This window comes from Rhincodon typus, unplaced genomic scaffold (assembly GCF_021869965.1).
Source record: "Rhincodon typus isolate 14 unplaced genomic scaffold, sRhiTyp1.1 hic_rhity00001766, whole genome shotgun sequence".
NCBI lineage: Eukaryota > Metazoa > Chordata > Chondrichthyes > Orectolobiformes > Rhincodontidae > Rhincodon > Rhincodon typus.
Genome location: NW_025967404.1, coordinates 1,030 through 25,000, shown reverse-complemented (window position 1 = coordinate 25,000; position 23,971 = coordinate 1,030). Strand labels below are relative to the sequence as shown.

Sequence of the window (23,971 nt, the reverse complement as noted above, 5' to 3'; positions counted from 1 at the left end):
GAACTACTTTCCATTCCCTCAGTGGTGAGTGTCTTCACTCAAGAATTGTCTTAGACAAGCCTATGCTGAATTTTCTTTTTTTTTTTGTTTCTCATCCCTGGGCGATTTTCATTACAGCCTCAGCTTTTCCATTTAATCGCAGATAATGTGGAGATGATGTTGAATTTCCCAAACCTTATATTGCGGTTGAATTATTCACTTGTGAATTGAGGTCCATTGTTGGGCATCACCATGTCTGGAATGCTATAACGACTGAAATGTGCTTTCAGGCATTCCAGAATCTCACTGGTCAGAATAGTAGTCAACATCTTCTTACGAGAGTGAAGAGGTCTATTCCAAGCTTCATCTGTGATCTGTCTGGGGTGTCATGTGTCATAAGTGGCTTGAGTATGCTAAGCCTGGTATTTGTTACAAGCACTGCACTGGCTGGTTGGGTCCTTAATCTCATTGCTCATGCTTGGCCAGTGCAGCACTTCGCTCGCCTTCCTCGGACTATACTCGATTTCTGATGGTTTGCATGGATCTACATCCCCTGTCATCATCTTGCAGGGATGGAAATAATGAATCCTATTTCCATCGTACAAGACACTATTTGGGCTATCACTTTATCTCTGTATGCCCAGCAATCCCTTCTAACCAGAGTTGTGTCCTTTATGGTTTTAGGTCTACTTTCATCATTTCTTTCTGTAGCACTTGGAAAATTGCATCCTGCTGCATTGTTTTCAGCAAGATGCTAGTCTTCCGCATTCAATGTCTCTGCAGAATAAATGACTTCTAGAGAATGTTTTATTCTAGAGAATTTTTTCTTAATTGAGTCTGGAAGATTTCACACTCCTGGAATTCGCACCATTCTTTATAGGGAGGACTCGACTTGAAAGCATGTCGACTGCCTACATCTGTTTCCCTTGCCTGTATTTCATGTCCAGATATCTCTACAAACGAAGTAATGCATTTTACTTTGGATATTTTGGAGCAGGCAGAAGCAGTTTAGGAAAGATACTTTGACGTGGCTTCTTGTTAGGTTGTGTTGGTACTTTATCACTCCCAAACAGGTATTGATTACAGTATTCACAAGCAAAGACAATATCCAGGAACAGAAAACACAGAACTGTGAATGCTGGATATATGAAATAAAAATAGAAATAATTGGAGATACTTAGCAGGCTTGGCAGTATGTTTTTCCTCAACCAAGGATTCCCCACCCCACATGGTTCTCAGGGCCCTCGGGCAAGTCCAACCCATCTTCCACACTTCTGCCTCAGCCCTTGTCATCTGCTGCCCACAATACTGATAGGGTTCCCCTATCCTCATTTACCATCCTATCAGGATCCACATCCAAAGGATCATAAATTGCCATTTATGTCACCTCCAGTGGGATGTCACAACCAGACACGTTCACCTCCCTGTCCTTGTCAACCTTCACAGGGAACATTTCCTCTAGAACATGCTGGTCCACTCCTCCTGCGCTGTACCTCAAAAGGTGTAACACCTGCCCGTTTACTTCCTCCCACCTCACCATCCAGGACCGCAAACGCACCTTTCAGGTGAAGTAATGATTTTATCTGCACTTGACTCAATCTAGTCTGCTGTATTCACTTCTCACAATGTGTTCTCTTCTACATTGTGGAGCTGCAGTGCAAACTGGGCGACCATTTTGTGGAATGTCTACGTTCTGTCTGCAAAAGTGATCTTGAGCTTCCAGTTGCATAACACTTCAACACACCATCATGTTCTCTGGCCAACATCTCTGTCTCAGCCTTGCTCCAGTGAAGCTCAGCAAGCTGGAAGGAGAGCATCTTATTTTCTGCTTGGGGATCTTGCAGCCTTTAGGACTGTACATAGAATTCAATAAATTTAGGGCCTGAGCACTTTCTTCCATGTCCTTTCCCAACCCCCCTGCACCAGGCCTAGTCATTTACATGGGCTATTTTTACCCTAGCTAACCCATATTCACCCACGAAAAGTTTGAATTAGTAGGTCGTCTTCCTCCCAGGCTCACCATTATCCACTCCTTTGTCTGCTGTTTTCTCTCTCTGGCTCCATCTCCACCTATCATTTTACTCATCTTCATTACCTCTTCATTCAAATGGAACTAGATGGATCGTGTTGCATTAGAATTGCCCAAGTCTTTCTTACTGGAGTCACACTGCAGGGTGATTTCATCATTGACATCGTAGTAAAGGGAGTTCTCATTTTAATGTTGTACTGCTTAACATTATTTTCGTTTAACATTGCCTTGCCTTAGAGTGTAGCACCTGACCTCCAGCCTTGTTCCTTACCCTTACGCTCCAGGCCACTCTTTCTTTTTGTTTCCAGCTCTGCTCATAGGTGCTTGCTGGCCTCATTTCTAAAGAAACAGAGGCCTACGACTCCATCTACCTGCAGATGCCAGTCAGTGCAGATAATCCTGGGAGTCCACTGCAGCACTCAACTTTTGCCACTAGATGGAATGCATTCAATCTTACAGTATTATAGGGTATTACAATTTTACTTTATTTTAAAATGCCTTATTTTGTTTCATTTACCAACGTAGGAATTTGTGGCACAGGCATAATGTTTTAATTTTTTTAAAATGCAGAACAGACACTAACTCAGTTTTAGCATTGATTCTTATGAGAAAATCTGAGATTGTTGCTAAATTCTTGAGTAAATTTCTGCTCCCTTAACAGTTGGATTTTGCCCTGAGAGTACCCAGTACAATCCTATTCGTGCAAATGAATTTTATCAGCGTTGTCACTTGCTGATATCCCCTTGAGCTCTGTTGAGCAAATATCGTTCATTCAATGTAAGGTCCCTGCGGGTAAGAGCAGAAATAGGAGGAAGGCCAAGGAGAATTGTGTGGGAGTGGAAGCATTTGGAAAGACCTTGAGAGCACGCAGGCCCACAGGAAGTCTGTAAACAAACAATGTTAAACTGAGACTTACAGCATCAAAGTAGAGTGAATATATTTAATTGCTGACATTGTCAAAGTGAAAGTGTTGAGTGAAATGACTTTAGATGGGAACTTCTTTTGTCACCTTTCATTTCTGCAGTGGAAAATGCACAGGTGTTTTTATTCACCCAGTTGCAGATTTTTTTTATTATTTTATTATGTGCCATCATGTTTCAAGTGGTAAGTGTTTAATATCTGCCACAGACTGTGCACATGAAGGTGTTTATAGCAGAGGATAAGGTCGCATGACTGTAGCAAGCCAGCCAATACATTAATGGTACAATTACACTTTTCCAAACAGGGCAGTTGTATGGCCTGTTGGAATGCTTTTTGAAATAATTCCGCAGAGGTTGAAATCCCATCACCAAGTCACCCTTTATTTACACATGCATAGTACTTGACAGTGATACGGCTGCCTCTGAGTCAGCTTTGAGTGAACAGAGCCTCTGACACTCCTGTTTACGTCTTTTAGCCTAGGATCCCTGATTGGGGCTGTTAACCTGGTCCCATCGGGGGTCTTGTATTCTGAGGTCCCCCAAGCTGACCTTGTTACAATCACTACACTTGTATTGCACAGAAACATACAAAGATGTTATACAGTATCTGGGGAGGTCAGGAAAACGGCTCAACCGTGAGGTGACAGTGGCCGCCTCAGGATTTTAGTGCTGATGGGATGAAGTAGGGACAAAACTAGATTCCCACCAGTAGAGACACCCATTAATGGTCTAGTCTTGGCGTTTTGAGGTTGAATTAAGTTGCAGACCTGTTGATTCATTTGAGTGGAGAGAGAGAAATGGAATCAACACTTTTGGTGTAATGGTTTAACAGTAATAGAGATATAAGAAAAATACCTCTCGACATATGATGGTTCTGTTCATTTAGGCACAAGCTGCTAATATTTTTGAAGAAAGGTTTGCTCAAAATCATTGCATGTCTAATAATTCTAACAATATTTGATTTTTGGGACACGAGCCCTCAGGTTTTTTTGTTGATTCGTTACTGAAACCTTTCTGTTGATTGTTGAGTATTGCAGCTGTCTTAATGTACTAACGCAGCCAGTGTCTTTTTAATTTCATTTCTTGTTTTGTTTTCTTTTTCCTTTTTTTTTGAAAGATGGGTGACTAATTGTGTTCTCTGCTTTCCCAGCCTCAGCTTATCTCCTACCATGGTTACCCAAGTGAAGAGTATGATGTGGTGACTGAAGATGGCTATATCCTCAGTGTAAACAGAATTCCTCATGGATTGGCAGAAACTAATGAAGGTAACTGCAAGATGGTAATTTAGTGGTTTCAGTAAGAAGGATTTAAATACAATATGCTGAGGTTACACATTTTTCAGCTAACATGTTTTGAGCTCGAATTCAAAGCTTGTTCATTGGATTGTATATAATCTTTTGATGCTGAAAGTGTGACTTGTACTTTTTTGAGATAATGGTAAAAAGGAAAATTGCAGCGTATGAACAGCAAGTGATATAGCTATGTGAAAGAAATAGTAAACTGCTTATGGTGGTTCAAGGAAATAGTGTTCAACCGTCTCCCTTTGCTATATTCTAACCCTTACCCCTTTTAATCAAAGTGAATAAGCTAGCAAAAGGAAAAGTCTTGCATTAAACAGACAGAAGGCAAATAACCCAGGTTTTACTGATCTATAGATAAATTTAATGCTGACAGTAAGAAGTTGGCACAGTATGGAGTTGAGCCTGTGGGATGGTTTACTGGAGAGAATAATAAATGCTTATACTGCTTAAAAAAGAACTGGAGCCTCTAATTGCGGGATAAGGGGTGTTTGGAGAGGGATGTGGGGGAAGGGCACATGAGGATTGAGGATTTCTGAAGTTGCAAGTGAGACTGTAATGTAATCAAGAAGAAAACTAACTTATTAATACCTTGAATGAATTTGCTGAGCTGTATTTACCCAAAAATTGCTTGCTAGTGATAATTTTCCATTCCAAACTAATAGTTGGCTGATTTCTGATGGATGCTGCTTCAGTATCTGGATGCTGAGAATGGAAGTGTTAAATTTTAACGTGCATGTTAAGTAGAGGGGTTCATTCTTTAACGTGTTCATGAGGTGTTAGTGTTGCTTGCATTGCCAACATTAATGGCCCATCTCTAATTGCCCTTCAGGAAGTAGTATGGGAAATGGCATTGAAGATGACAAATTGGAGACATAACAAAAGAGGAAGTGAAAATAAAGGAAAAATATGAACTTCTTGGATAAAGATATTGAGTATTAATTAATTGATAAATTGTAGACTGAAAGAAGGAACCTGTTTGTTTTTCATTGTTTCATGGCTAATGGTGCACTCCCTATTAGAATGCTGAGCAATGTTGCAACAGATTTGCAGATAGCAAATCCGTTAAACTTAACCTGGGTGGTAATATTGGTTGAGGCATTAATGTTGGCTCGCGAAGCTGTTCCATTAATAATAGTGCTTTTGGAGCTCCGCCTACCTGCATAAACAGGGGAGGCATCACCTCCGACAGTGTAGCCCTGCCTCACTGCATTAGCAACATGGATCGTGTTCCATGTTTCTGAATTGAGCCTTGTACTCTCAGGCTTTTGATCCAGAGGTGTAAGTGTTTCCAGTGAGTGAGAATCGATTGGTTTTACGCTTCTGGTTCCTGCTTGTTCCCCTTGTCCCACTTGTCCCTGCTTCTCCTGCCCCTAATCCAGTTTATTGGCCTTGTTGTGCGTGTGCTATGAGCAATGGATTTCCTGGTAATTGGACAGTGAAGGAACTTCTTTCCAATATATATCGAGGTTTTCAGGTTCAACAGTGGCAAATTATCACGTTTTACTATCATTTTACAACAAGATTTTAACATTATCTGGAGCTTGGTGCATTGGTTTCATAGCACATCTTGAAATATGAGACATGTTATGAATCAGAGGCTTTGTCTTAAAAATTAATTGTTAAAATGTGATGTATAAAATATTGTGGGATTTAAATGTCAAAAAGAAATGCTGAACTACATGTTAAAATTCTTGTATGTATTATTTACTCAAACCAAACTGCAATTGAGGTAAAATATCACAAAGTAAATTACTAAAGAACATATTAAAAGTTTGTGTTTGTGCTAAGTGCTAAATTCCACCGTATTTGTCCCAATATAGCCAGCATGTCTCTAGCAATTACCTTTTCCTCTAATTCCCATCTGGCCATCAGACTATCCCCAGGTTCCATCCTTTTTGTTATTTACATGCATTCTTCTGTGAGAACACTCGGCAGTCTCCCCGTACATATTGACTCAAATACACCACATCTATTATGGAGGAACCAGATATTTTGCCCAAATTAATGTTGGGCAGACCGAAACCTCTTGCACTTTTAGAAATACTGTCTTTTTTTTTTAAAAAAAAAAGTCTTTAACAATGCATGTTCATTTCTTCTATCTCTTTCAGTACTGTCCAACATTTGTTTTTCTTTGTGGAGTACCTTGAGCCATCTGTATTTGCAGCACTTAAGTGGGTAAATGGATCCCATTCAGTTGTATTGATTTGCCTAGACACGATAGCCAGCTTTCAGATTAGAGAAATAGCCTACTGAGTCTTAAGCACTCAGGATTGCTTTGAGGGTATTACAAGCGGCACCATTCCTTTTTACTTTCCAGTAATCCCTGATGTAAAGTCTGCATGTGGGTCATTAAGTCAACCACAGGGTCATTCTCAGCTGTGAAACCAACCCCCTTACATGTTCAAGTAGTATGTGGAGAATAGTCACCTGAGTAAAGCATATAGGGATGGTAACACCTATAAAGATGATGCATTGCACGAACCATCTAGCTCAGGTGAACAGAAGAAACAGTTGTGGCCAAGAACAGAAACTGCTGTGTTTTAAACAGAAAATGAACAAAACATCTTTCTAGAACAGGGCCTGAAAACAGGAACTGTTTAAGTTGACAGCGTGCAACTAATTTAGTTGTAGTTCAAAAGCTTGTTCTCTTTCTTGAAGTGACTTAGTGGATGGCAGTTCACAGGAGAGTTATGAAATAAAATTTTACAATTAACCACATGGGATATTAGTGTAGAAAACCAGACATTTGCCGTAGAGAGCCAGAAATGTCTAAAGAGGGAATTGCAGTGGTAATGGACTTGGCAGTGAAAGACATAGCTGCTATTGGAGTGAATTAAAAACGGGCACCTGAAAAGGTTAGAATTGTAAGAGCACAGCTTTCTGAGGGCTGTAAAGGCCATGGAGGAAATTGGAAGAAACTTAATTTTATCAGAATGAATTAGAGGGGGAATTTGAACATTTTAAAAGACGTGCAGTGGAGTTAAGGCTGATGGAATTTGCAGGACATTGTCCAGAATTTTTGCATTTATCTTTGAGTCTATTATTTTTGGGTTGAAATCCTGTTTTATGCGATTGATTATGACAGTATAAAATGATACATTGTAGTGCATGTAACATATCCCAGTTCAGCAGAATCAAACTGTAAAAGACCAAAAATTCTATGTTCAAAGCTATTGCCTAATGAAAGCTGGTGCTTAGTTTAACATTGAGTCATTTTTATGCACAATACTCAGTTCCTTGCATATTGCAATTAGCTTCTAAAAAAAATTCTCATCACTGCTTCCTTTTCCTGGACCATAAAAGTTGTCTGCTTGAAATGTGAATGCAGAGGGCTGAAGTTTTGCTCTTGAGTTTGGGATGCAGAATCATAGAATCCCTACAGTGCAGAAGAAAGTTGGGAATTCTCCTGCTTCCACAAATCTGATCTGGAGAAGTTGGGATTTTCGCTGCAGGCTAGGGAGTTCCATGGGAGTCATATTGGACAGCTCCGGAATGGGTGCAGGATCTACCAAGTGTAGAGATGGGCTGAGCAGAAAACCAATTCTGCCGTGTATATTGTAGCCAGTTTTTAAAAGGGTAACGGAACAAAATATATGTTTATGAAATCAATTGTTCAACCCTCAGCTTATGTTAACGAACAGATTGAGATAGCAAGCAATTTTTCTTAAATCCAGACTTTTTTTTTTAAATTTTGAGGGCAGGAGTTTTAAGAGCTTCATAATTTGACAGGACTCTTTGGTCTAATGAATGTCATGGTTCCAAAACATTTGGGGTGGGATGACTAAATAAATCACTTGACACCCGGAGTCCTCTTCCAGCATCAGAGTTTATTGAAATTGCACGTCTGGAGGTCAGAAGCTTCTTCAATGAACAAAGGAAAGACATACATTTGTTTTCAGCCCGGCTTTAACTATTACAAACAAACCATATTACCACTTAATTACATACATACATACACATTCAAATTAATCATATGACTGTATGGTCAGTGATGGGCAGTCTTACAGACAACCCTTGGTCTTCAATGATCTCACCCTATCTCTATCTGTGGGACTTTCACAATGCATGCTGTATTTAACCACAGTCCAATACTGCTAACATCTGCATCTGTAATTCAAGCATCCCTTATTGTCTAGGGCTGTCTTGTCCAGAGGATTTTTTTTTATAGTGGAATGTCTTTTTAATACTTTTTTTTTTTAAGGGTTACTTGTCAAAATCTATAACTAATTCAAATTCTAACTATGATTATCTTGAAGTCTTAATTGGAGTAAATCTGTTTGTGATGGATCTCAAATTTTAAATTAACTAAGTATGGCATACACAAGGGTTTCCTTATCCAACTGTCTCTGTATAAACAGCATAAGCTGCATGTCCAACAGGACCCTGTATGTACTATCTTAATCTGTTACCTTGGATATATTCTGTCTACAGAGCTACTATTGTTATAACTTATGATTTACTTCAAAACAGACTACACCAAACGAGCTATTTCTAAGTAACTAAAAACTATTTTCAGCCATCTTATGCTGCTTTCAGTGTGGGCAGCCCTGACACATTTATGCACTTTTTGAATATTCATTACTATGCTTGACAATTCGAAAGAAAAGCTTAACTCTCCCAAAGTTGACCCAGGATTATATCCAAAGGTGTCCTTACCTTTAGAGAAGTGAGAACGCTGGCTGTCTAAGTAAAACCTACCAAGTTCAAATCACCTCCTGTATTGTCTATTCTGTGCGCAACCTGATCTGCCAAATTACAAGTGGAGGCAGCCTCTTCCGCGATTGTGCATGTGTGAAATGCTACCTGCCTCTATGGCTGCCCGAACAAAAGTGGTAGATGCCATGTTCAGGAACTGGACTTCCAATTTACAACTATGTTTGCTATTTTCACAATGGTAGAGTGTTGAAAATCATTGTGAAAATCCAGGCCAAAAATATGGACATCGTGCAGGTTGTAAGAATAAATTGCAGTTGTACATGTCGGTAGTACAGGTGGTTCATTAAAAATAGTGTGATACGGCCAATGTAATTAATGGAAGTTAGATTGGAAATGCAACACAGAATTACATGAGAAACATAAGAAATAGAAGCAGGAGTAGGCCACCTGGCCCCTCAAGCCTGCTCCACCATTCAATGAGATCATGGGTGTCATGGTGGATCATTGGTTAGCACTGTTGCCTCACAGCTCCAAGGACCAGGGTTTAATTCCACCGTCTGGCAACTGTCTGTGTGGCGTTTTTATGTTCTGTCTGTGTGGGTTTCCTCCGGGTACTCCGGTTTCCTCCTGCAGTACAAAGATGTGCAGGCTAGGTGGATTGGCCATGCTGAATTGCCACAGTGTCCAGGGATGTGTAAATTAGGTGGATTAGTCATGGGAAATGCAGGATTACAGGGATAGGGTGGGATGCTGTTTGGAAAGTCAGTGTGGACTTGATGGACCGAATGACCTGTTTCCACGCTGTAGGGATACTCGGATTCTATGGCTAATCTTTTCGTGGACTTGTTCCACTTACCCACCCACTTGCTATAATGCTTTAATTCCTTTATGTTCAAAAATCTATCTGTCTATGCCTTAAAAACATTCAACGAGGTAGTCAGGCAAAATCGTATGGAATTTAGGGGAATGCACCAATCTCTTAAATGGGCTTGATACACAATCCGTACAGGTGCTTTTATAGACTTGCATTACAGAAGAGGGTCAAAAGTAATGGGTCCACTTGTATTTGCCTTTCAACTGAACAGCATCTTTGTTTTGCTTGCATTCAAAGAAAATATTTTTGTTTGTTCCTTAAGGAGTCCGACCAGTTGTATTTCTGCAACATGGCTTGCTGGCTGCTGGAAGCAATTGGGTCACAAACCTGGCAAACAATAGCTTGGGCTTCATATTAGCAGATGCTGGTTTTGATGTATGGATTGGAAATAGTCGAGGAAATACATGGTCACGGAAGCATAAAACTATTCCAAGATATAAGGAGGCATTCTGGACTTTCAGGTATGTATTTTCTTATTTTACTATAAGAGTTTGCATTTTATGTATGCTTTTTAACAACAACTTAAAATTTCTACCAACGATAGTCATGTAGCTAGCTAAATACGACAAGCTTGTTGTGTGTATTTAATTCAGTCTGGATAATTCCTCATTTTGAAGAGGAAAATTGTGTGGGTGTTTTATTTGAACAACCCTGTCAGATGTTTAAAAGAGCTAACCAAATGAATTGACACATACTGCTATCTCCTCCAAACAACCCAGTTCTGTTTCGGTCTTGTCTTTTATAAAAAGAAGGTAGTTTTTGCATTATGTAATAATATTCTTGCAGCCAATTAGTGACCTTTTTCAGGGTGTAATCACTAGAGTAATGGTGACAAGCCTGGCAGTCAGTTTTCTGTGTAATATAATCAACCAATCGATCTGTGTTGAGGCACTAATATTTTTCAGGATACCGAAATAACACTCCATCTTGAATGGCTGATCTTACTGTAGCCTCAAATTCGCATTCCTGCCTACATCTAATAACCTTTCAAGAATGCTTCACAAGAATTGACAACTTCACATTCTGCTGCATCTTTGCCAACATATTTATTTTACTTGTATCTTATTGTGGTATGCTTTTGTGTCCACTTCATAATTTACTCATGTACCTGTCTTTGCATCATCAGCAAATTTGGCAACCATTCCTTCTGTCCTCTTGTCTAAATCATTTATGTAATTTGTGTAAACTTTGAGATCCCACCACTGAACTCTGTGGCACACCACTCATTACATTCTGCCAGTCTGGAAAAAAAATCCAATTTTTGCCAACTCTGCTTCCTATTAGCCAGTCTTCTATCCATGCCAGCATGTATATCTTTACCAATAAGCTTTTCATCATAATGCTTGTTTTTTTTTTAGTTCATGGGATGTGGGCACCATTGGCTAAGCCAGCACTTATTGCCCATTTCTTACATGGTGCATTACTATAGATAATATACACTAATATGGTAGCTGCTTTGAATAATATTTGCTTCCATGCATCTAATGTTGACACATTTTGATTTGAGAATGAATTGGCTACATTTAACGTATTGTGGTTTGGTAAATTTTTACTTGGATTAGATGTTCAGAAGAATGGATTACGTGTTTGTGTGTATATAATATGGTCTTTTAGCAGTGTTGGTATTTCACAAATAAACTTTATAATAAATATTTTCCAGCTTTGATGAAATGGCCACCAAAGATTTACCAGCAGTGATTGACTTCATCCTTCAAAAAACATCACAACGACAGTTATATTATGTTGGTCATTCCCAGGGAACAACAATTGGTATGTCAAACACCCACAATTAGCAATCTGTCATCAGATGGGGGCGGTGGTGGCCTAATGGTGTTTTTACTGGACTGTTAACCCAGACAATGTTCTGGGGATCCAGGTTTGAATCCCACCACAACTGATGGAATTTGAATTCAATAAATATCTGAATTAAGGGTTTAATAGTGACCGTGAATCTGTTGTCACTTGTTGGAAAATCCCATCTGGTTCACTAATGTCCTTCAGGGAAGGAAACTGCCATCCTTATCTGGTCTGGCCTGTATGTGACTTCAGGCCCACAGTAACGTGATTGACTGTTAACTGCCTTCTGGGCAATTAGGGATGGGCAATAAATGCTGCCTAGCCAGTTACGCCCTTATCCCATGAATGAATAAAGAGGGGGGACAAAATAGTAGAGACCATGAAATTGGTCTCATGAAAATTTGCTCCTTTGTCTCCACTCCATTATTATATACAAGGTTTTTCCAAAACTTTTAGCTCATTTTAGTTTCATGTACTTTGATATATGGTATTTATAAAATAAGAAAATGTCTTTATATGAAACTGTTGTTAATGGCAGCAAACTTGTAATTGTGGACTAACTTTGATCCCTCCTTGTCAATGTGTGCAAAACCTCTTCCATTATGACTAAATGAGGAGGAAAAAAATAATTAGGCCATCAAAATCAATGAGCCAGGGAGATATTAGTTCCTCAGAGCTTTTGAAGGACAAGCAAGGGGCCTGGAGCTAACCTAAGACCAAGTGTTTAAAGGAGATACATCATGCATGAGATTCAGGTGTTTGAATTGTTGAGTTGCAATAACTGAATTGTTTATCCTTGGATTTCAGATCTGGAACTGAAAGAATTCTACCTTAATTATATAAATCAGTTTGTCAGTTATGCTTTATAAATTGATGATGCAAAAGCATATGTTGCTCTCAACGCTCCTGATCAATTAGGAATTGTCTGACCTCATATCCCTGGCATGTTCTTTCGTCATTAGTAATTGTTAATGGAGGTTGACCCTGTGCCCAATCTTTCTTACATTCTGAACCACATTTTTCATTAAATCAGAACTTCGTTTCAATACCAGTGTTTCACTCAATGATGCAATTATGAGAATCAGTTCTGCAAATGTATGCTGCTGTCCTTAGTGCCTTATTTGCCAGTGCATAAATCAGGAAAGTACGAATTATACTTCCCATTATTAGTGAACTTTGGAGAATACCATGAAAGTGGAGTATATAATTCCATAAATTCAATTAATTGAGCTCTTAATATTTTGTCATAATATTCTTGTTTTATAGATTTTTTTTTATAGGACATAGATGTTCATTTGAAGCATACAAGTTTACTAGGCAGACTTTGATTCACGTTGATCATCTAGACAATTTTCAAGTTGCTTGTTTGAAGTTATTAACAAAAACCATAATCTGTGTAATTAATAGGCTTTTTGAAAAACTACGCAGCTTAAAATCCTAAAAAGGAGTCCCTATGCCACTTACTTTTACACTTAACATGAATTTTTAAAATTTGAATGAGAATTGTAACATTTTCAATCTTTTCTTAGTATTTGTTTTTCCTTATTCAGGTTTCATAGCCTTTTCTACAATGCCAGAGTTAGCAAAGAAGATTAAAGTCTTTTTTGGCTTGGCTCCTGTTGCAACAGTTAAATATTCTGTCAGTCCGCTTGCAAAACTTGGACAACTTCCAGAGTTTTTGATCAGAGTAAGTTATTTTTTATTTTATGAAAAGAGTGTGAAAGGTGTGGAGAAGGTGCAATTTGTTGTTGGGTTTAGGGTAGACTTTACAAGTTGTAAGACAGTGAGACTTTCTGTGCCTGGATACTATGAAGACAATAGGTATCACCTATCTGCAGTAGGAGTAGAGTTGAATAACACTGTGCCAAACTGCATTTCTTGCTTTTAAGCAAATTCGGTGCGTAGCATTTAATGTTTGAAAGTGCAAAATGTCCTTAAAATACAGTTCATTTAAAGTTATCTACAAGAAATGGCACCTACCTGTGTGTTTTTTCCAGAAAAGAATCTCAAAGCTGTTGATCCTGATTATTTTTGTAAGGCTATGAGAGTGGGTGGTTTACAGTTGGGAAATCTAAAAGTGCTGGTTTCCCTTTCGTAATGTCGAACTTAACAGCAGGGCTTGTTTCAGATCTTTTGAACAGCTTTCTACCTCCAGCCAGTCAGATTGACAGCTTGGCTGTGTGTTGAACAGGAAGGCTGCAGGGGAGTATAGGATAGAAAGAGAGAGATTGATTAAGTGGGGAGAGTTGGCTATCAAAGGGTAGTGGGTGGCTGTTTTTGGGAGCTGGGGAGAGGAGGACGAGTGTAGACATTGGTGCTACGATCTGCCTATCTTGAAGCCCCATTGTTTGGTTTGTAGAAGTTGTGTGTCAGCTGAGGTCTGATACTCTGTTCTACCTCGTGCACAAGCAGTGCTATCAAAACACGTGCCTCTTGGATCCAGCCCTTCATGCCACGCTTCAATTTGGGAAGCACAGCCTGCAGGTGTGAAATTATTAAAAGTTTTTGAAGCTAAAATGTTAGGCACTCAGCCTCCTTGAAATGTTTTATTGACCTGCTTTGAAAGGTTTAAAACTGTTCCCCACTCGATCCTGCCCCTTCTTACAGTACATCTCCCCAACCTGTCTTGCAGTCCTTTCCTTCCTCTGCTGTCTCTTCCCTCCCGCTGCCTCTGTTTCTTCCCTTCCCCCGCCTCCCCTCCGTCTCTACCCACCCTCCTGCCTCCGCTATGTCTGTGCTCCCCACCCACACCAATACCCCTTGGTCTCCGATTCCCCCCTCACTGCCTCCGCATTACAGTCCCTTTCCTCCCCCTCCCTCTCTCCCTCCCCACTTACAGATTGAATTCACTCTCCGCCCACAGCCTCACAGTGGGGCTTCCCAGCCACATTCTCTTGGTCAGCATCCTGGCTCTGCTTGCCCACTGCTGCCCCCTCCTCCAGTCACACGTGGCTTCCCCCCTCCATGTGAGTTTGCTGCTGATTGGTTTGTTATGAGCCTGTCAGCAGCAAGCTTGAGTGAATCCGTTTCTGATTGAAGGAGTAGTGCCTCACAGATTCTAATTATCATGGCTATGGGGACAACTTTTCTCTGGTTATGTTCGTGATTTAATTTTCCGGAGGATTCTCTGCCGCCACCTTTTTAGTGACTACCAATTGCTGCACAAAAGAAAAATTTCTCATCCCTAACTCAACCCATTACTGCCTGGCATCTCTTGCCCAAAACCTTAAGTTAGTACCCTCTCAACCAGCTAATTGGAACAATCTGAATCCATTATAATTTTCCATGTCTTTATCAAGCTCCCACAGCCTCGTTTGCTCTGAAAGAAAAACAGATGCTGCTTCTCCAACATCATCCTGTAGCTGATATCTTTTGAACCGTTGTGGTAAATTTGCCGTGCACACTCTCATGGACCCTCTCATCATTTCTAAAGTGTGGTGATCAGAATTGTATGCATTACTCTAGTTGGAGCTTATTAGAGTTTTATAAAGGTGAAGCATAATTTCTCTGCCTTGGCTTTCTCACAGAGATTGTGAAGACAATGATCCCATTTTCTTTGCTACTGATTCACTATGTTCTGCCGTCTTCAAAGATCTGTGCACATGAGCCTCCAGGATTGTTTTAGTAATGCTTTTAAGCAGACATACCTTACCAATATTTACTTAATGATTGCTTATAAATACAGTAACATTCACTTTCATCCATTAGTTATGGTAATATTAATTATTGTAATATATTCATACTCTGTATTTTTCAGGGTTTGTTCGGACATAAGGAGTTCCTTCCACAAACTAAGGAAATAACATGGCTTGCTACACATATATGTAACCGCATTTTAATTGAAGAACTTTGTGGCAATATATTCTTCATAATAAGTGGATTCAATGCAAAGAATCTCAATACGGTAAGAATCAAAATTTTGAATGGTAAGGAAGTTAGGGGGCAAAGGGAAAAAAAATGAACTGATGTGCATATCAAAATTTTCACTGGTTCATCTAGACTGGGTTGTTTGTGAATATAACCATTGTTGCTCTGTAATTTTTGTAGTTGCTGATTTGATGATCAGTTATTAACTACCCTGTGATGTAAACTGCTCAGTGATCAAAATTTGCAGGAGTGGTAGCAGGGCGGCTCAAAACTCACTTGATCACGGAACATTTGATCAGCAGATGGTGCTTCATTATCTGTTTTCTATTACACTCAAAGGCATTAATGTCCCACATTTAAGGTCTATATACAATTATGACTTTTAAAATTTCAGCAATTGAGTGTGAAATAATTCCATCAAATACCATTTCTTAATGTTTAAGGGAAGAATAGAACACGGGGAAAGACATGAGAGAAACAGTAATTGTCAGGGCATGGAGGAGCATTATTATCAAAAATGTATCTGTTAGTAATATTTATAAACTTGATTTAGGGGTTTGGTACTTATTGAAGATGTGATCTCCTCTACATTGGACTTGTGTACAAATGCAGCTTTGTGACCTTGATGTTTCTAGGGCTCATCACTCTAAAATTGTCTCTCATTTGCACTTTTGATTTGCTCTATTTTTTTCTTTGTCTATTCTGTAAAGCTTAATGCAAACCCCTATTACAGTGCCTTCCCGTCTGTGTGGTTTGCAGCTGTGGTCTGTGTGTGCATTTTAAAAGTTTTTACAGTATTTATCTCTTAAACAGTGCTGTTGATATTATATCATAGTAGGGTTGTAGAGCAAGATGCTACTGGCCTGTTAAATCCTTAGCTGCTGTCTGTGGGCAGTCCAGTCAGTTGCACGCTCTTACTCAATCCTTACAGCCCTGCAAGTTTACTTCCATCAACTGTCCGTGCAGTTTCTCTTTGAAAATCCTTTTGATTAATTGTCTCCACTTCCACTCCCTTTCCTAACGGCAAGTTGCAGATTGTTGCTGCTCTCATTCACTGTTTAAAGAGTTCTTTAAACTTTTGGATATTTTTGTTTTCTGCAGTAAATAAGCATAGAAAGTACCTATCTTTAAAACAATTTTTTAACCCTGTATTTTATGTATTGTTTCAGCATATCATGAGTGAAGTAAAACTGGTTTGATATATGCCGGATGTTTAATCCCAAACTGACACAAAATGTTTGCTCATCTATATTTCACTCCATTTCCGTTCTGGCAACTTGATCCCAAAAATATCATGCAAACTGTCCTAAATTTGAAAAGTGATAAATTAATTAAATAAATGAATGTGAGCCTACCATTTTTGGTTTTTGAACATGATCACTAAGACCGTCTATTCACACCTTTTGTAACCACAATGTCTGCTTCAGCTCATCAACTGCTGCAGTAACCAGCCATAGAATTGTTAGTTGAAAGCTCGATGGTACTGACACACACGTGTGGTTGGCGTGCCATGTTCTACTTTCTGTAAACTTGAAGTCATACAAAATTTTGGTGTGTTTTGATTCGCAGCAAATTGTATTCATCCATCACCCCGTGCTTGCTAACCTACATTAGTTCCTATTAATTCAATGACTCAGTTTAAAATTCTCATCCTTGATTTCAAACCCTTCCATCACCTCACCACACTTTACGTATGTTATCTCCTTCAGCATTGCAGCCCATTGAGATATTTGCATATATTTGATTCTGATTACTTGAATATCCCCAGCATTAATTGTCTCTCCGTTGGTGTCCTTGCCTTCAGATGTTTGAGGCTGTATGTCCTGAAGTTGCCTCCTTAAATCTCTGACACTTTTGTCTTTACCATACTTTTCTCCTTTAAGATGCTCATTAAATCTTCCACTTTGTTATCATATATCTTGTTTCATAATGCACCTTGGAATATTTCACACATTAAAGGTGATGTATAAACAAGTTATTTTTATAATTTTGAAATAGAAATATATTTTATGCATTTTGTAGTCATGCTAAACATTAAAGGATTAATTCTCAATATTTCAAATGTCTTTACAGAGCAGAATACCAGTCTATTCAGCACATTGTCCTGCTGGAACCTCCGTACAAAATATTATTCACTGGAGTCAGGTAGAACCTCTATTTAGTACACTTTCCATGAGAAGTACATTGAATTTTCAAACTGAAGATTTTCTGTAAAAGTTAGTGCGCGGTAATGGTGTACGACAGTTAAATATGGCAATTGTTTAAGGACACATGGTTTTATGTTTGTGCACTTTTAACTAGTTAAATTGAAATTAGTCTTTTGATTGTGCCTTTTTGTTTTTTCAGGCTGTGAAAGGGGGACGTTTTCAGGCTTTTGATTGGGGTTCTACTTCAAAAGATATGGCACATTATAATCAGGTATTGTATAGGGAACCATTGAAAAAATTGAGTGTTTAAATATGCTTCGTCTTGCACTTCCTTCAAACTAATTCTGGTCACTTGCATATTAGTTTTGCTTGGCATGTTCTGAATTGAAAGTCAATAAAGCTGAAGTCAAAATTGATAGATAAAACAGGTCTACCACAGTTTAATTTTGCTGTCTGTGGGGAAAATGATGAGAAATGAGAATCAACTATAGTGGAAGGATAATTAAAAACTTGCCAGTGTATGGAAAAAGGAATTCCCTTTTGCTTGATAGGTTTGTTTTGATTTCTGTTTTAATTTCTGTTTTACAAGGGCAGGATAAAATGTTCTGCATATTTTGGATTGGGGAGAGTAAATAATATCAGATTATTTATTTGCAGTAAGTACCTTGTGCTGAATCATTGGGAAGGGAGAGGGGGTAGGGTAACAGTGGTGTAAGAGTGGAAAGATACTGCTTGCTATAAAACCATCCATGGAATTTGAAGAGTAACAGCCATTCCACCTTTTGAGTATTTACTTTTCAGTTAGTTGGTAGTTTTCTGATAATCTGAAGATTATTTTCTGAGTCAAAACATTGTACAATTCTATAAATATTTAGGCCTCTGACAGACTTCACTACCTATTTGAATCAAATCTAATTTTCTCCTTCTAGCACATTAAATATGCTCCTCTTCTCAATCTGTTTACCCTGCAAAACTTCAATGTTCTTTTTCATATTCCATGGGATTGATATGATCTTAGTGAAGACCAGTAATTCTTTTGTTAGCTGAGTTCTGAGGCCACATTTGCTAGTGCAGAAATTGCCTGTAGAAAAGGTAAGGGTTTTTTTCTTGTAGAAACCTGGCCTTTTCATCAACTTTCCCCTTTGTTGAACTCCTTCCCACCAACCTGGTCAAGAAACAAAATTCCTTGTCACCTGTTCCATGGCCGAAATTCTTCCAACCACACACACGCTCTTCTCTCTTCTGTCACCAACCACGTCCAAATACGTTTTTACTCTGGGGTTACTCCAAATCTGGGGCATTAAAATGGGGTCACTGTCGATTTACCTAAAGGGTATTAACATATATCTGAATGCATTTGAATTTAATATCTATTGAGATTGATGACAGATTTGGATTCAGAAGTATTGACTCTGCCCGCTGTCTGTTTACTTCACTTCGCGCCTGAGAGTATTTTTTTGGATGGGTAGCCTGTTTTCAATGCAATATATTTTTGGGATAAATCCTATATGCTATCATCCTGAACTGTAGACTAAGAACTAACTGCAGTAACAAAGTATCTAAGCTAAATTAAGAAATTAATTTTCTTTTCATTTTCTTTGCTTCAGACAAAACCACCTCTCTACTACTTGAAATCAATGCCTGTTCCAACTGCTCTGTGGTCTGGAGGAAACGATTGGCTAGCTGATTCCCAAGATGTGGACAAGTTATTGAAACAACTGCCCAATATTATTTATTACAAGAAAATACCTGATTGGGAACATTTAGATTTTATCTGGGGTCTGGATGCTCCACAGCGCATGTACTATGATATCATTAGTCTTATGAGAAAGTATCAGTGAGTCAGAGAGAGTCTGCAATAATCTTATTTTTAAAAACTGGAGTTAATGGACACTTCTTAAGAATTGCTTTTCTTTTTATTCTTCCCTCAATTGCTACGTTATATGGATCATTGACGGTCTTAGATTCTTAATAAGAGGTAAAACACCACATTTTAGAATTAAAGTTTTAATATTTTGCTGCCCAGATTGTGCCTGAGCCCTGTCTTTAAGAAGTGTCTAATCTCATACCCTGAAACTCCTAATCTGCAGTCATATTGCTGTGGCCAAATAACAAACTGAATCCTGATTATTATTATTCTTAAACAGGATGAAAAATGTGGAGTGGGCCTGGTCAAAATAAAAATTAATGGAGGCTTTGGAACTGTTGCCCATCTCCTCCTGTTACTTATTGGACTTTTGAGATCAGGGAATTAATGTTTTACAAAATTTCTTTGACTTGATCATGGCCTAAAATTGCCAGGGATGCCATGCATGAAAGCATGCTAACTATCCTTGTGTGCATTTGGATAAAACCATATTACATATGATCTCTTCCAGTTTGATTGCTCTTCCCTATCGTGCTTTTTCTGAACCAGTGATTCTTTTATTGATGGTGTTTGTACAATCGCATTTGGAAGCAACACTGCAAGAATGTAAGTCAAGAAGGTGCAATTTCCTTGAAAAAGCCCCACTACTAGTGGCATTTATGGCACATACTTCCTTTTCAAATACAGAATTCAAAGAACATTTTCTGCTGTTTACACTTCCAGCTGTATTTTGCTACATGGACTAACTGTGAGAACTTGGTATTTATTTTGATCATAAAGTTACTCGTTAAACCTGATTGGGGAAAATTTTGATTTCTGAATATTGAGTTCCAAATCAGTTTACTATAAATTAAAAGCCACTTGCCGAGACAATCTGCACCTCTTCCTTCAAACTCACTTAACATAGGAACTGTTAGCAACTTCTTAACAAAAATCTTAGATTTCCAAACAAAAAAACTGAATTATGAGGAGTACATTGTCGCATCATTCAGTTAATACTGCTGACCAAATACTTGTCTTGCCTCAGGCTCTGAACAGCAGCCTTTAAGGTGAAAATATGAATTATACAGTATAGTGAGGTTCTGTGATTATGGAAACTATTAAATCATGTAAACCAGCATTCTCAAGAAATTAAATTGTTAGAAGTCATTTGATGATGCAGGGCAAATTTTTGAATGTATTTTTAATGGTACCATTTGAGTTCATATCTCAGGATCAATTTTTCACATGAGAACTACATTATTAATATTTCTTAGTAAATGTGGCAGTGATCTGCAACCAACTAGAATAATCAGATCAATGTTCTAATGAGAATTAATCGGATGTTGCAGAAAAGGTGATCTGAATAGTTGAGGTGCTAGTAATTCTATAAAAGCAATCGATTAATTTTAGTCAAACATGTTTGTGTACTGACTGGATGATGGCTGGTTGGCTTCCTGAAAAAGACATGCCAATCAGACTTTCACCTGATTTTGCATATTAAAAATCGACAACATGGTTTTTAATACATGTGTACTTGCAGTACTTGCACTGGCACTTGGTGGGAAAATTAAAATGGAACATAGTAACAGAACTAGATTATGTCAGTAAACCAGTTCATAATGGTTAACTTCACATAACATTAATAAAACATCAATCATGATCAAGGCATTGATATTGTAATTAAGATAAAGTGCTGCGTTTGAGTGATGCAGGTGTTTTTTTTTAAATCCGTGTCTACGTGTTTAAGCACAATAGAAGACTGCTGATTTAAACAACACAGACTTGTATGCACGTTATTTTGATAACCTTTAATACCATGTCACAGTTTTGTCTTGCTTTTCTAAATGGAACAACTTCAATAAAGTGAATAAAATTCAAATAACTAACTTGATTTTAGTCACTTCAATGTCCAATATTTAATTTTCAAAAATATAGGAATAAGGCTCAAGTATTGAACACAGTCCATGTTATTTGGGATGGGGTGTCTAATTTATACTGCAGCAGGTTGCAATAGGCATGACCAGTGAATTTTCAGCATTGATTGGAAGGCCTTAGCCTAGCAGCCTGTCAATAACTTCACATGGTTCTTTTAGGATCTGGTTCCTCTGCTCCGTTAGATAAGGACATGACCATTATGCTAGGTGGTGGCACAAACATGTCATGACAAAGATACTTGGAAATATTTTAATAGTGTGTGTTATAACAAAAACTCAACTGCTGCACAGGAAAACTGATCATCTATGTCTATTAACAGTTGGCAATGTCGTGGAGCATCAATATCCAATTTGTAAGCAAATTTAATTAGAAATTCAACACTTGTCTACAGCAGCTTCCCACAAAATGGGAATCTCGGTTGCAGAATGCTGTTCGCAAATGCAAGTAGTTGATGTGACCATTAAAATGTTAAACTTCCTGTTCAGGAATGTCTGTTGGTATTGAGGAAGGACCTGATGGACCTGCCAAACTTGGATCAACTTCAGTTCCTGGGTCTGAGTAGTGCTTGAATATGTGACCGTTATTCAATGCCAGAAAATAGAGCTTTCAAAAGGTTCACAGTTGATTGGGAAATACTTTAACCAACAAGATCTAGTCATTGCATAGCAAGCTCCAACAATTTTTAAACAAAATACCAGTTGACATTTCTAGCTCTTCTGGTCCACATTTTGCAATGACCATTATATCCTTCAAAGGGGCTGGTGAGGCTTCAGTTTAACATCACATTAAAAAGATAGCCACTCCCTTAGTACAATGAAGTCCCAGCCGAGATTATGCTCAAGTCTCATGTGGGACTGGAAAATCACTGAGCCAAGGATGACGCTGTGCAAAGTGAAATGCTGTTAAGTCAGACATCAATTCCATTCAAAGTATATTAAAGCATCATATTTATTTGCAACATACAAATAAACATACATTGATTCCAGAACTTTATGATTCCTTCTGTAGCATAGCAACAATCTGTGGAAACTTTAGGCGTGTGGCAATATCCAGGGGTGTTTCTCCATTCTTAAAAAAAAAAATACCATGTAAGTAATACTTTAGTATATGCTTCCAATTTTATTTTGAACTAGAGGAGCTGGTATCCCACATCTTTTATATGAATTAATAAGCACACATATAAAGGGAATGCAAGTTTTTCATGAGTGTCATTTGCCATTGTGAAAGAAATAAAGTTCAAAAGAAAGGAAGTGAAATCACAATTGGACTTGATGTGATGTGAAGGTACAACCTGTTTTCTGGCCTGAGCTGGCTTATTCACTAATCTTTTTAAAAGATGGTGCAATGTGTCCCTTTATCACCTGCTTAACAAGTGAAACCTAGAGAAAATAAGATTGGATTTTGAAGCAGCTATTGGAATAGTCTTTATTCCACCAGATGGCTAATGCTACATTTCAGTGCAAAATAAAACTTGGTTTTACAAGAATCATTTGACATATAGAAATGGCAGGAGCTTCACAACAAGCCAACATTACAACCACATTTTTCCCTTCAAACATAAACATATGGTACCAAATTTTGCATGGACTGCAGCAGTTCAAGAAGGCAGCCCATCACCACCTTCTCAAGGGCAACTAGAGACAGGCAACAAATGATGGCCAGCCAGTGATGCCCATGTCATGAGTTCTTAAAAAAAAAGTCAAAGGTTGATACACCCTCTTAGTAACTGGCACAACGAAATTTAACCTGATCTCTTACCAGACACAACAGCTTACAATGCAGAAAGGTTTCATGGAAACATTTCCAGTTCAAAGTTAATAATTTAAAAGGTTTGTGGTTATCATTTAGAGGCCAATCTGGTATTAAGTAAGTTTCAAAGCATCCATCTATTAGATGTGGAGCAGATGCTGGAAGCTAGAGTCAGTAAGTGTGGAGCTGGAAAAGTTGCTCCTCGGATGCAGTCTCGTCTTCTATTAAATGTCCCCCAAGAGATTGGACCATCACAGGAAGTTGTTGTACAGCAGCAGCTTCTCCGGATCCAAGGGTTACTTTTTTTCTTAAACAAAATCCAATTGAGTTGCAGCATTATATATTACAGCAAAATATCTTAAGGATCAATTTGTGTCATTTGAGGTATATCAAATTCTCGTGCTCTTTACAGATGTTTAAGCACTGAGGGAGATGTATTCAGCATTAACTGCTTGGGAAATAAAATTTTATTTGGTCCAAACTATTTAAAACTTTAGACAGTCACATCTTTATCCCTACAGAAATTGTATTTGCTTTACATTACCAAAATCTTGGTACAGAGAGATAAGGCTGCCATGAGGTCAGTTGTTTGGATTGAAACTGGCAGTGAGATTAGTATCAGGTTTAAAGGTACTTATTAAGGCATAGGTCAGGAGTAAGCCATTTATCTCGGCTTGTTCCTCCCTTCAAGTACACCATAGCTCCATTCCAAATGTTTGACCTTTGCTCAATCTCTAAACAACCTTTCTTAACAAAACTTCTTGATTTTAAAATGGACAGGTTTTTGTGCATTGAGATTCAGCAACAAAAGAAAATTGATCTGGGAGTAGAGTTCTGAACAAACATACACAACTATAGCTGTCCTGTA

The 23,971-nt window shown here is 38.3% G+C and overlaps 1 protein-coding gene across 1 annotated transcript; it reads left to right on the top strand.

Moving 5' to 3' along the window:
• Nucleotides 1-2,322: 2,322 nt before the first annotated feature.
• Nucleotides 2,323-21,305, top strand: lipf (lipase, gastric). The gene is made up of 9 exons (XM_048592769.1): nucleotides 2,323-2,476; nucleotides 4,079-4,193; nucleotides 10,022-10,220; nucleotides 11,420-11,529; nucleotides 13,107-13,243; nucleotides 15,314-15,460; nucleotides 17,497-17,568; nucleotides 17,770-17,841; nucleotides 19,178-21,305. Exons 1-9 carry the CDS (start codon nucleotides 2,450-2,452, stop codon nucleotides 19,409-19,411), a joined length of 1,113 nt encoding a protein of 370 aa, XP_048448726.1. The 5' UTR covers nucleotides 2,323-2,449; the 3' UTR covers nucleotides 19,412-21,305.
• The last annotated feature ends 2,666 nt before the right edge of the window (nucleotides 21,306-23,971 follow it).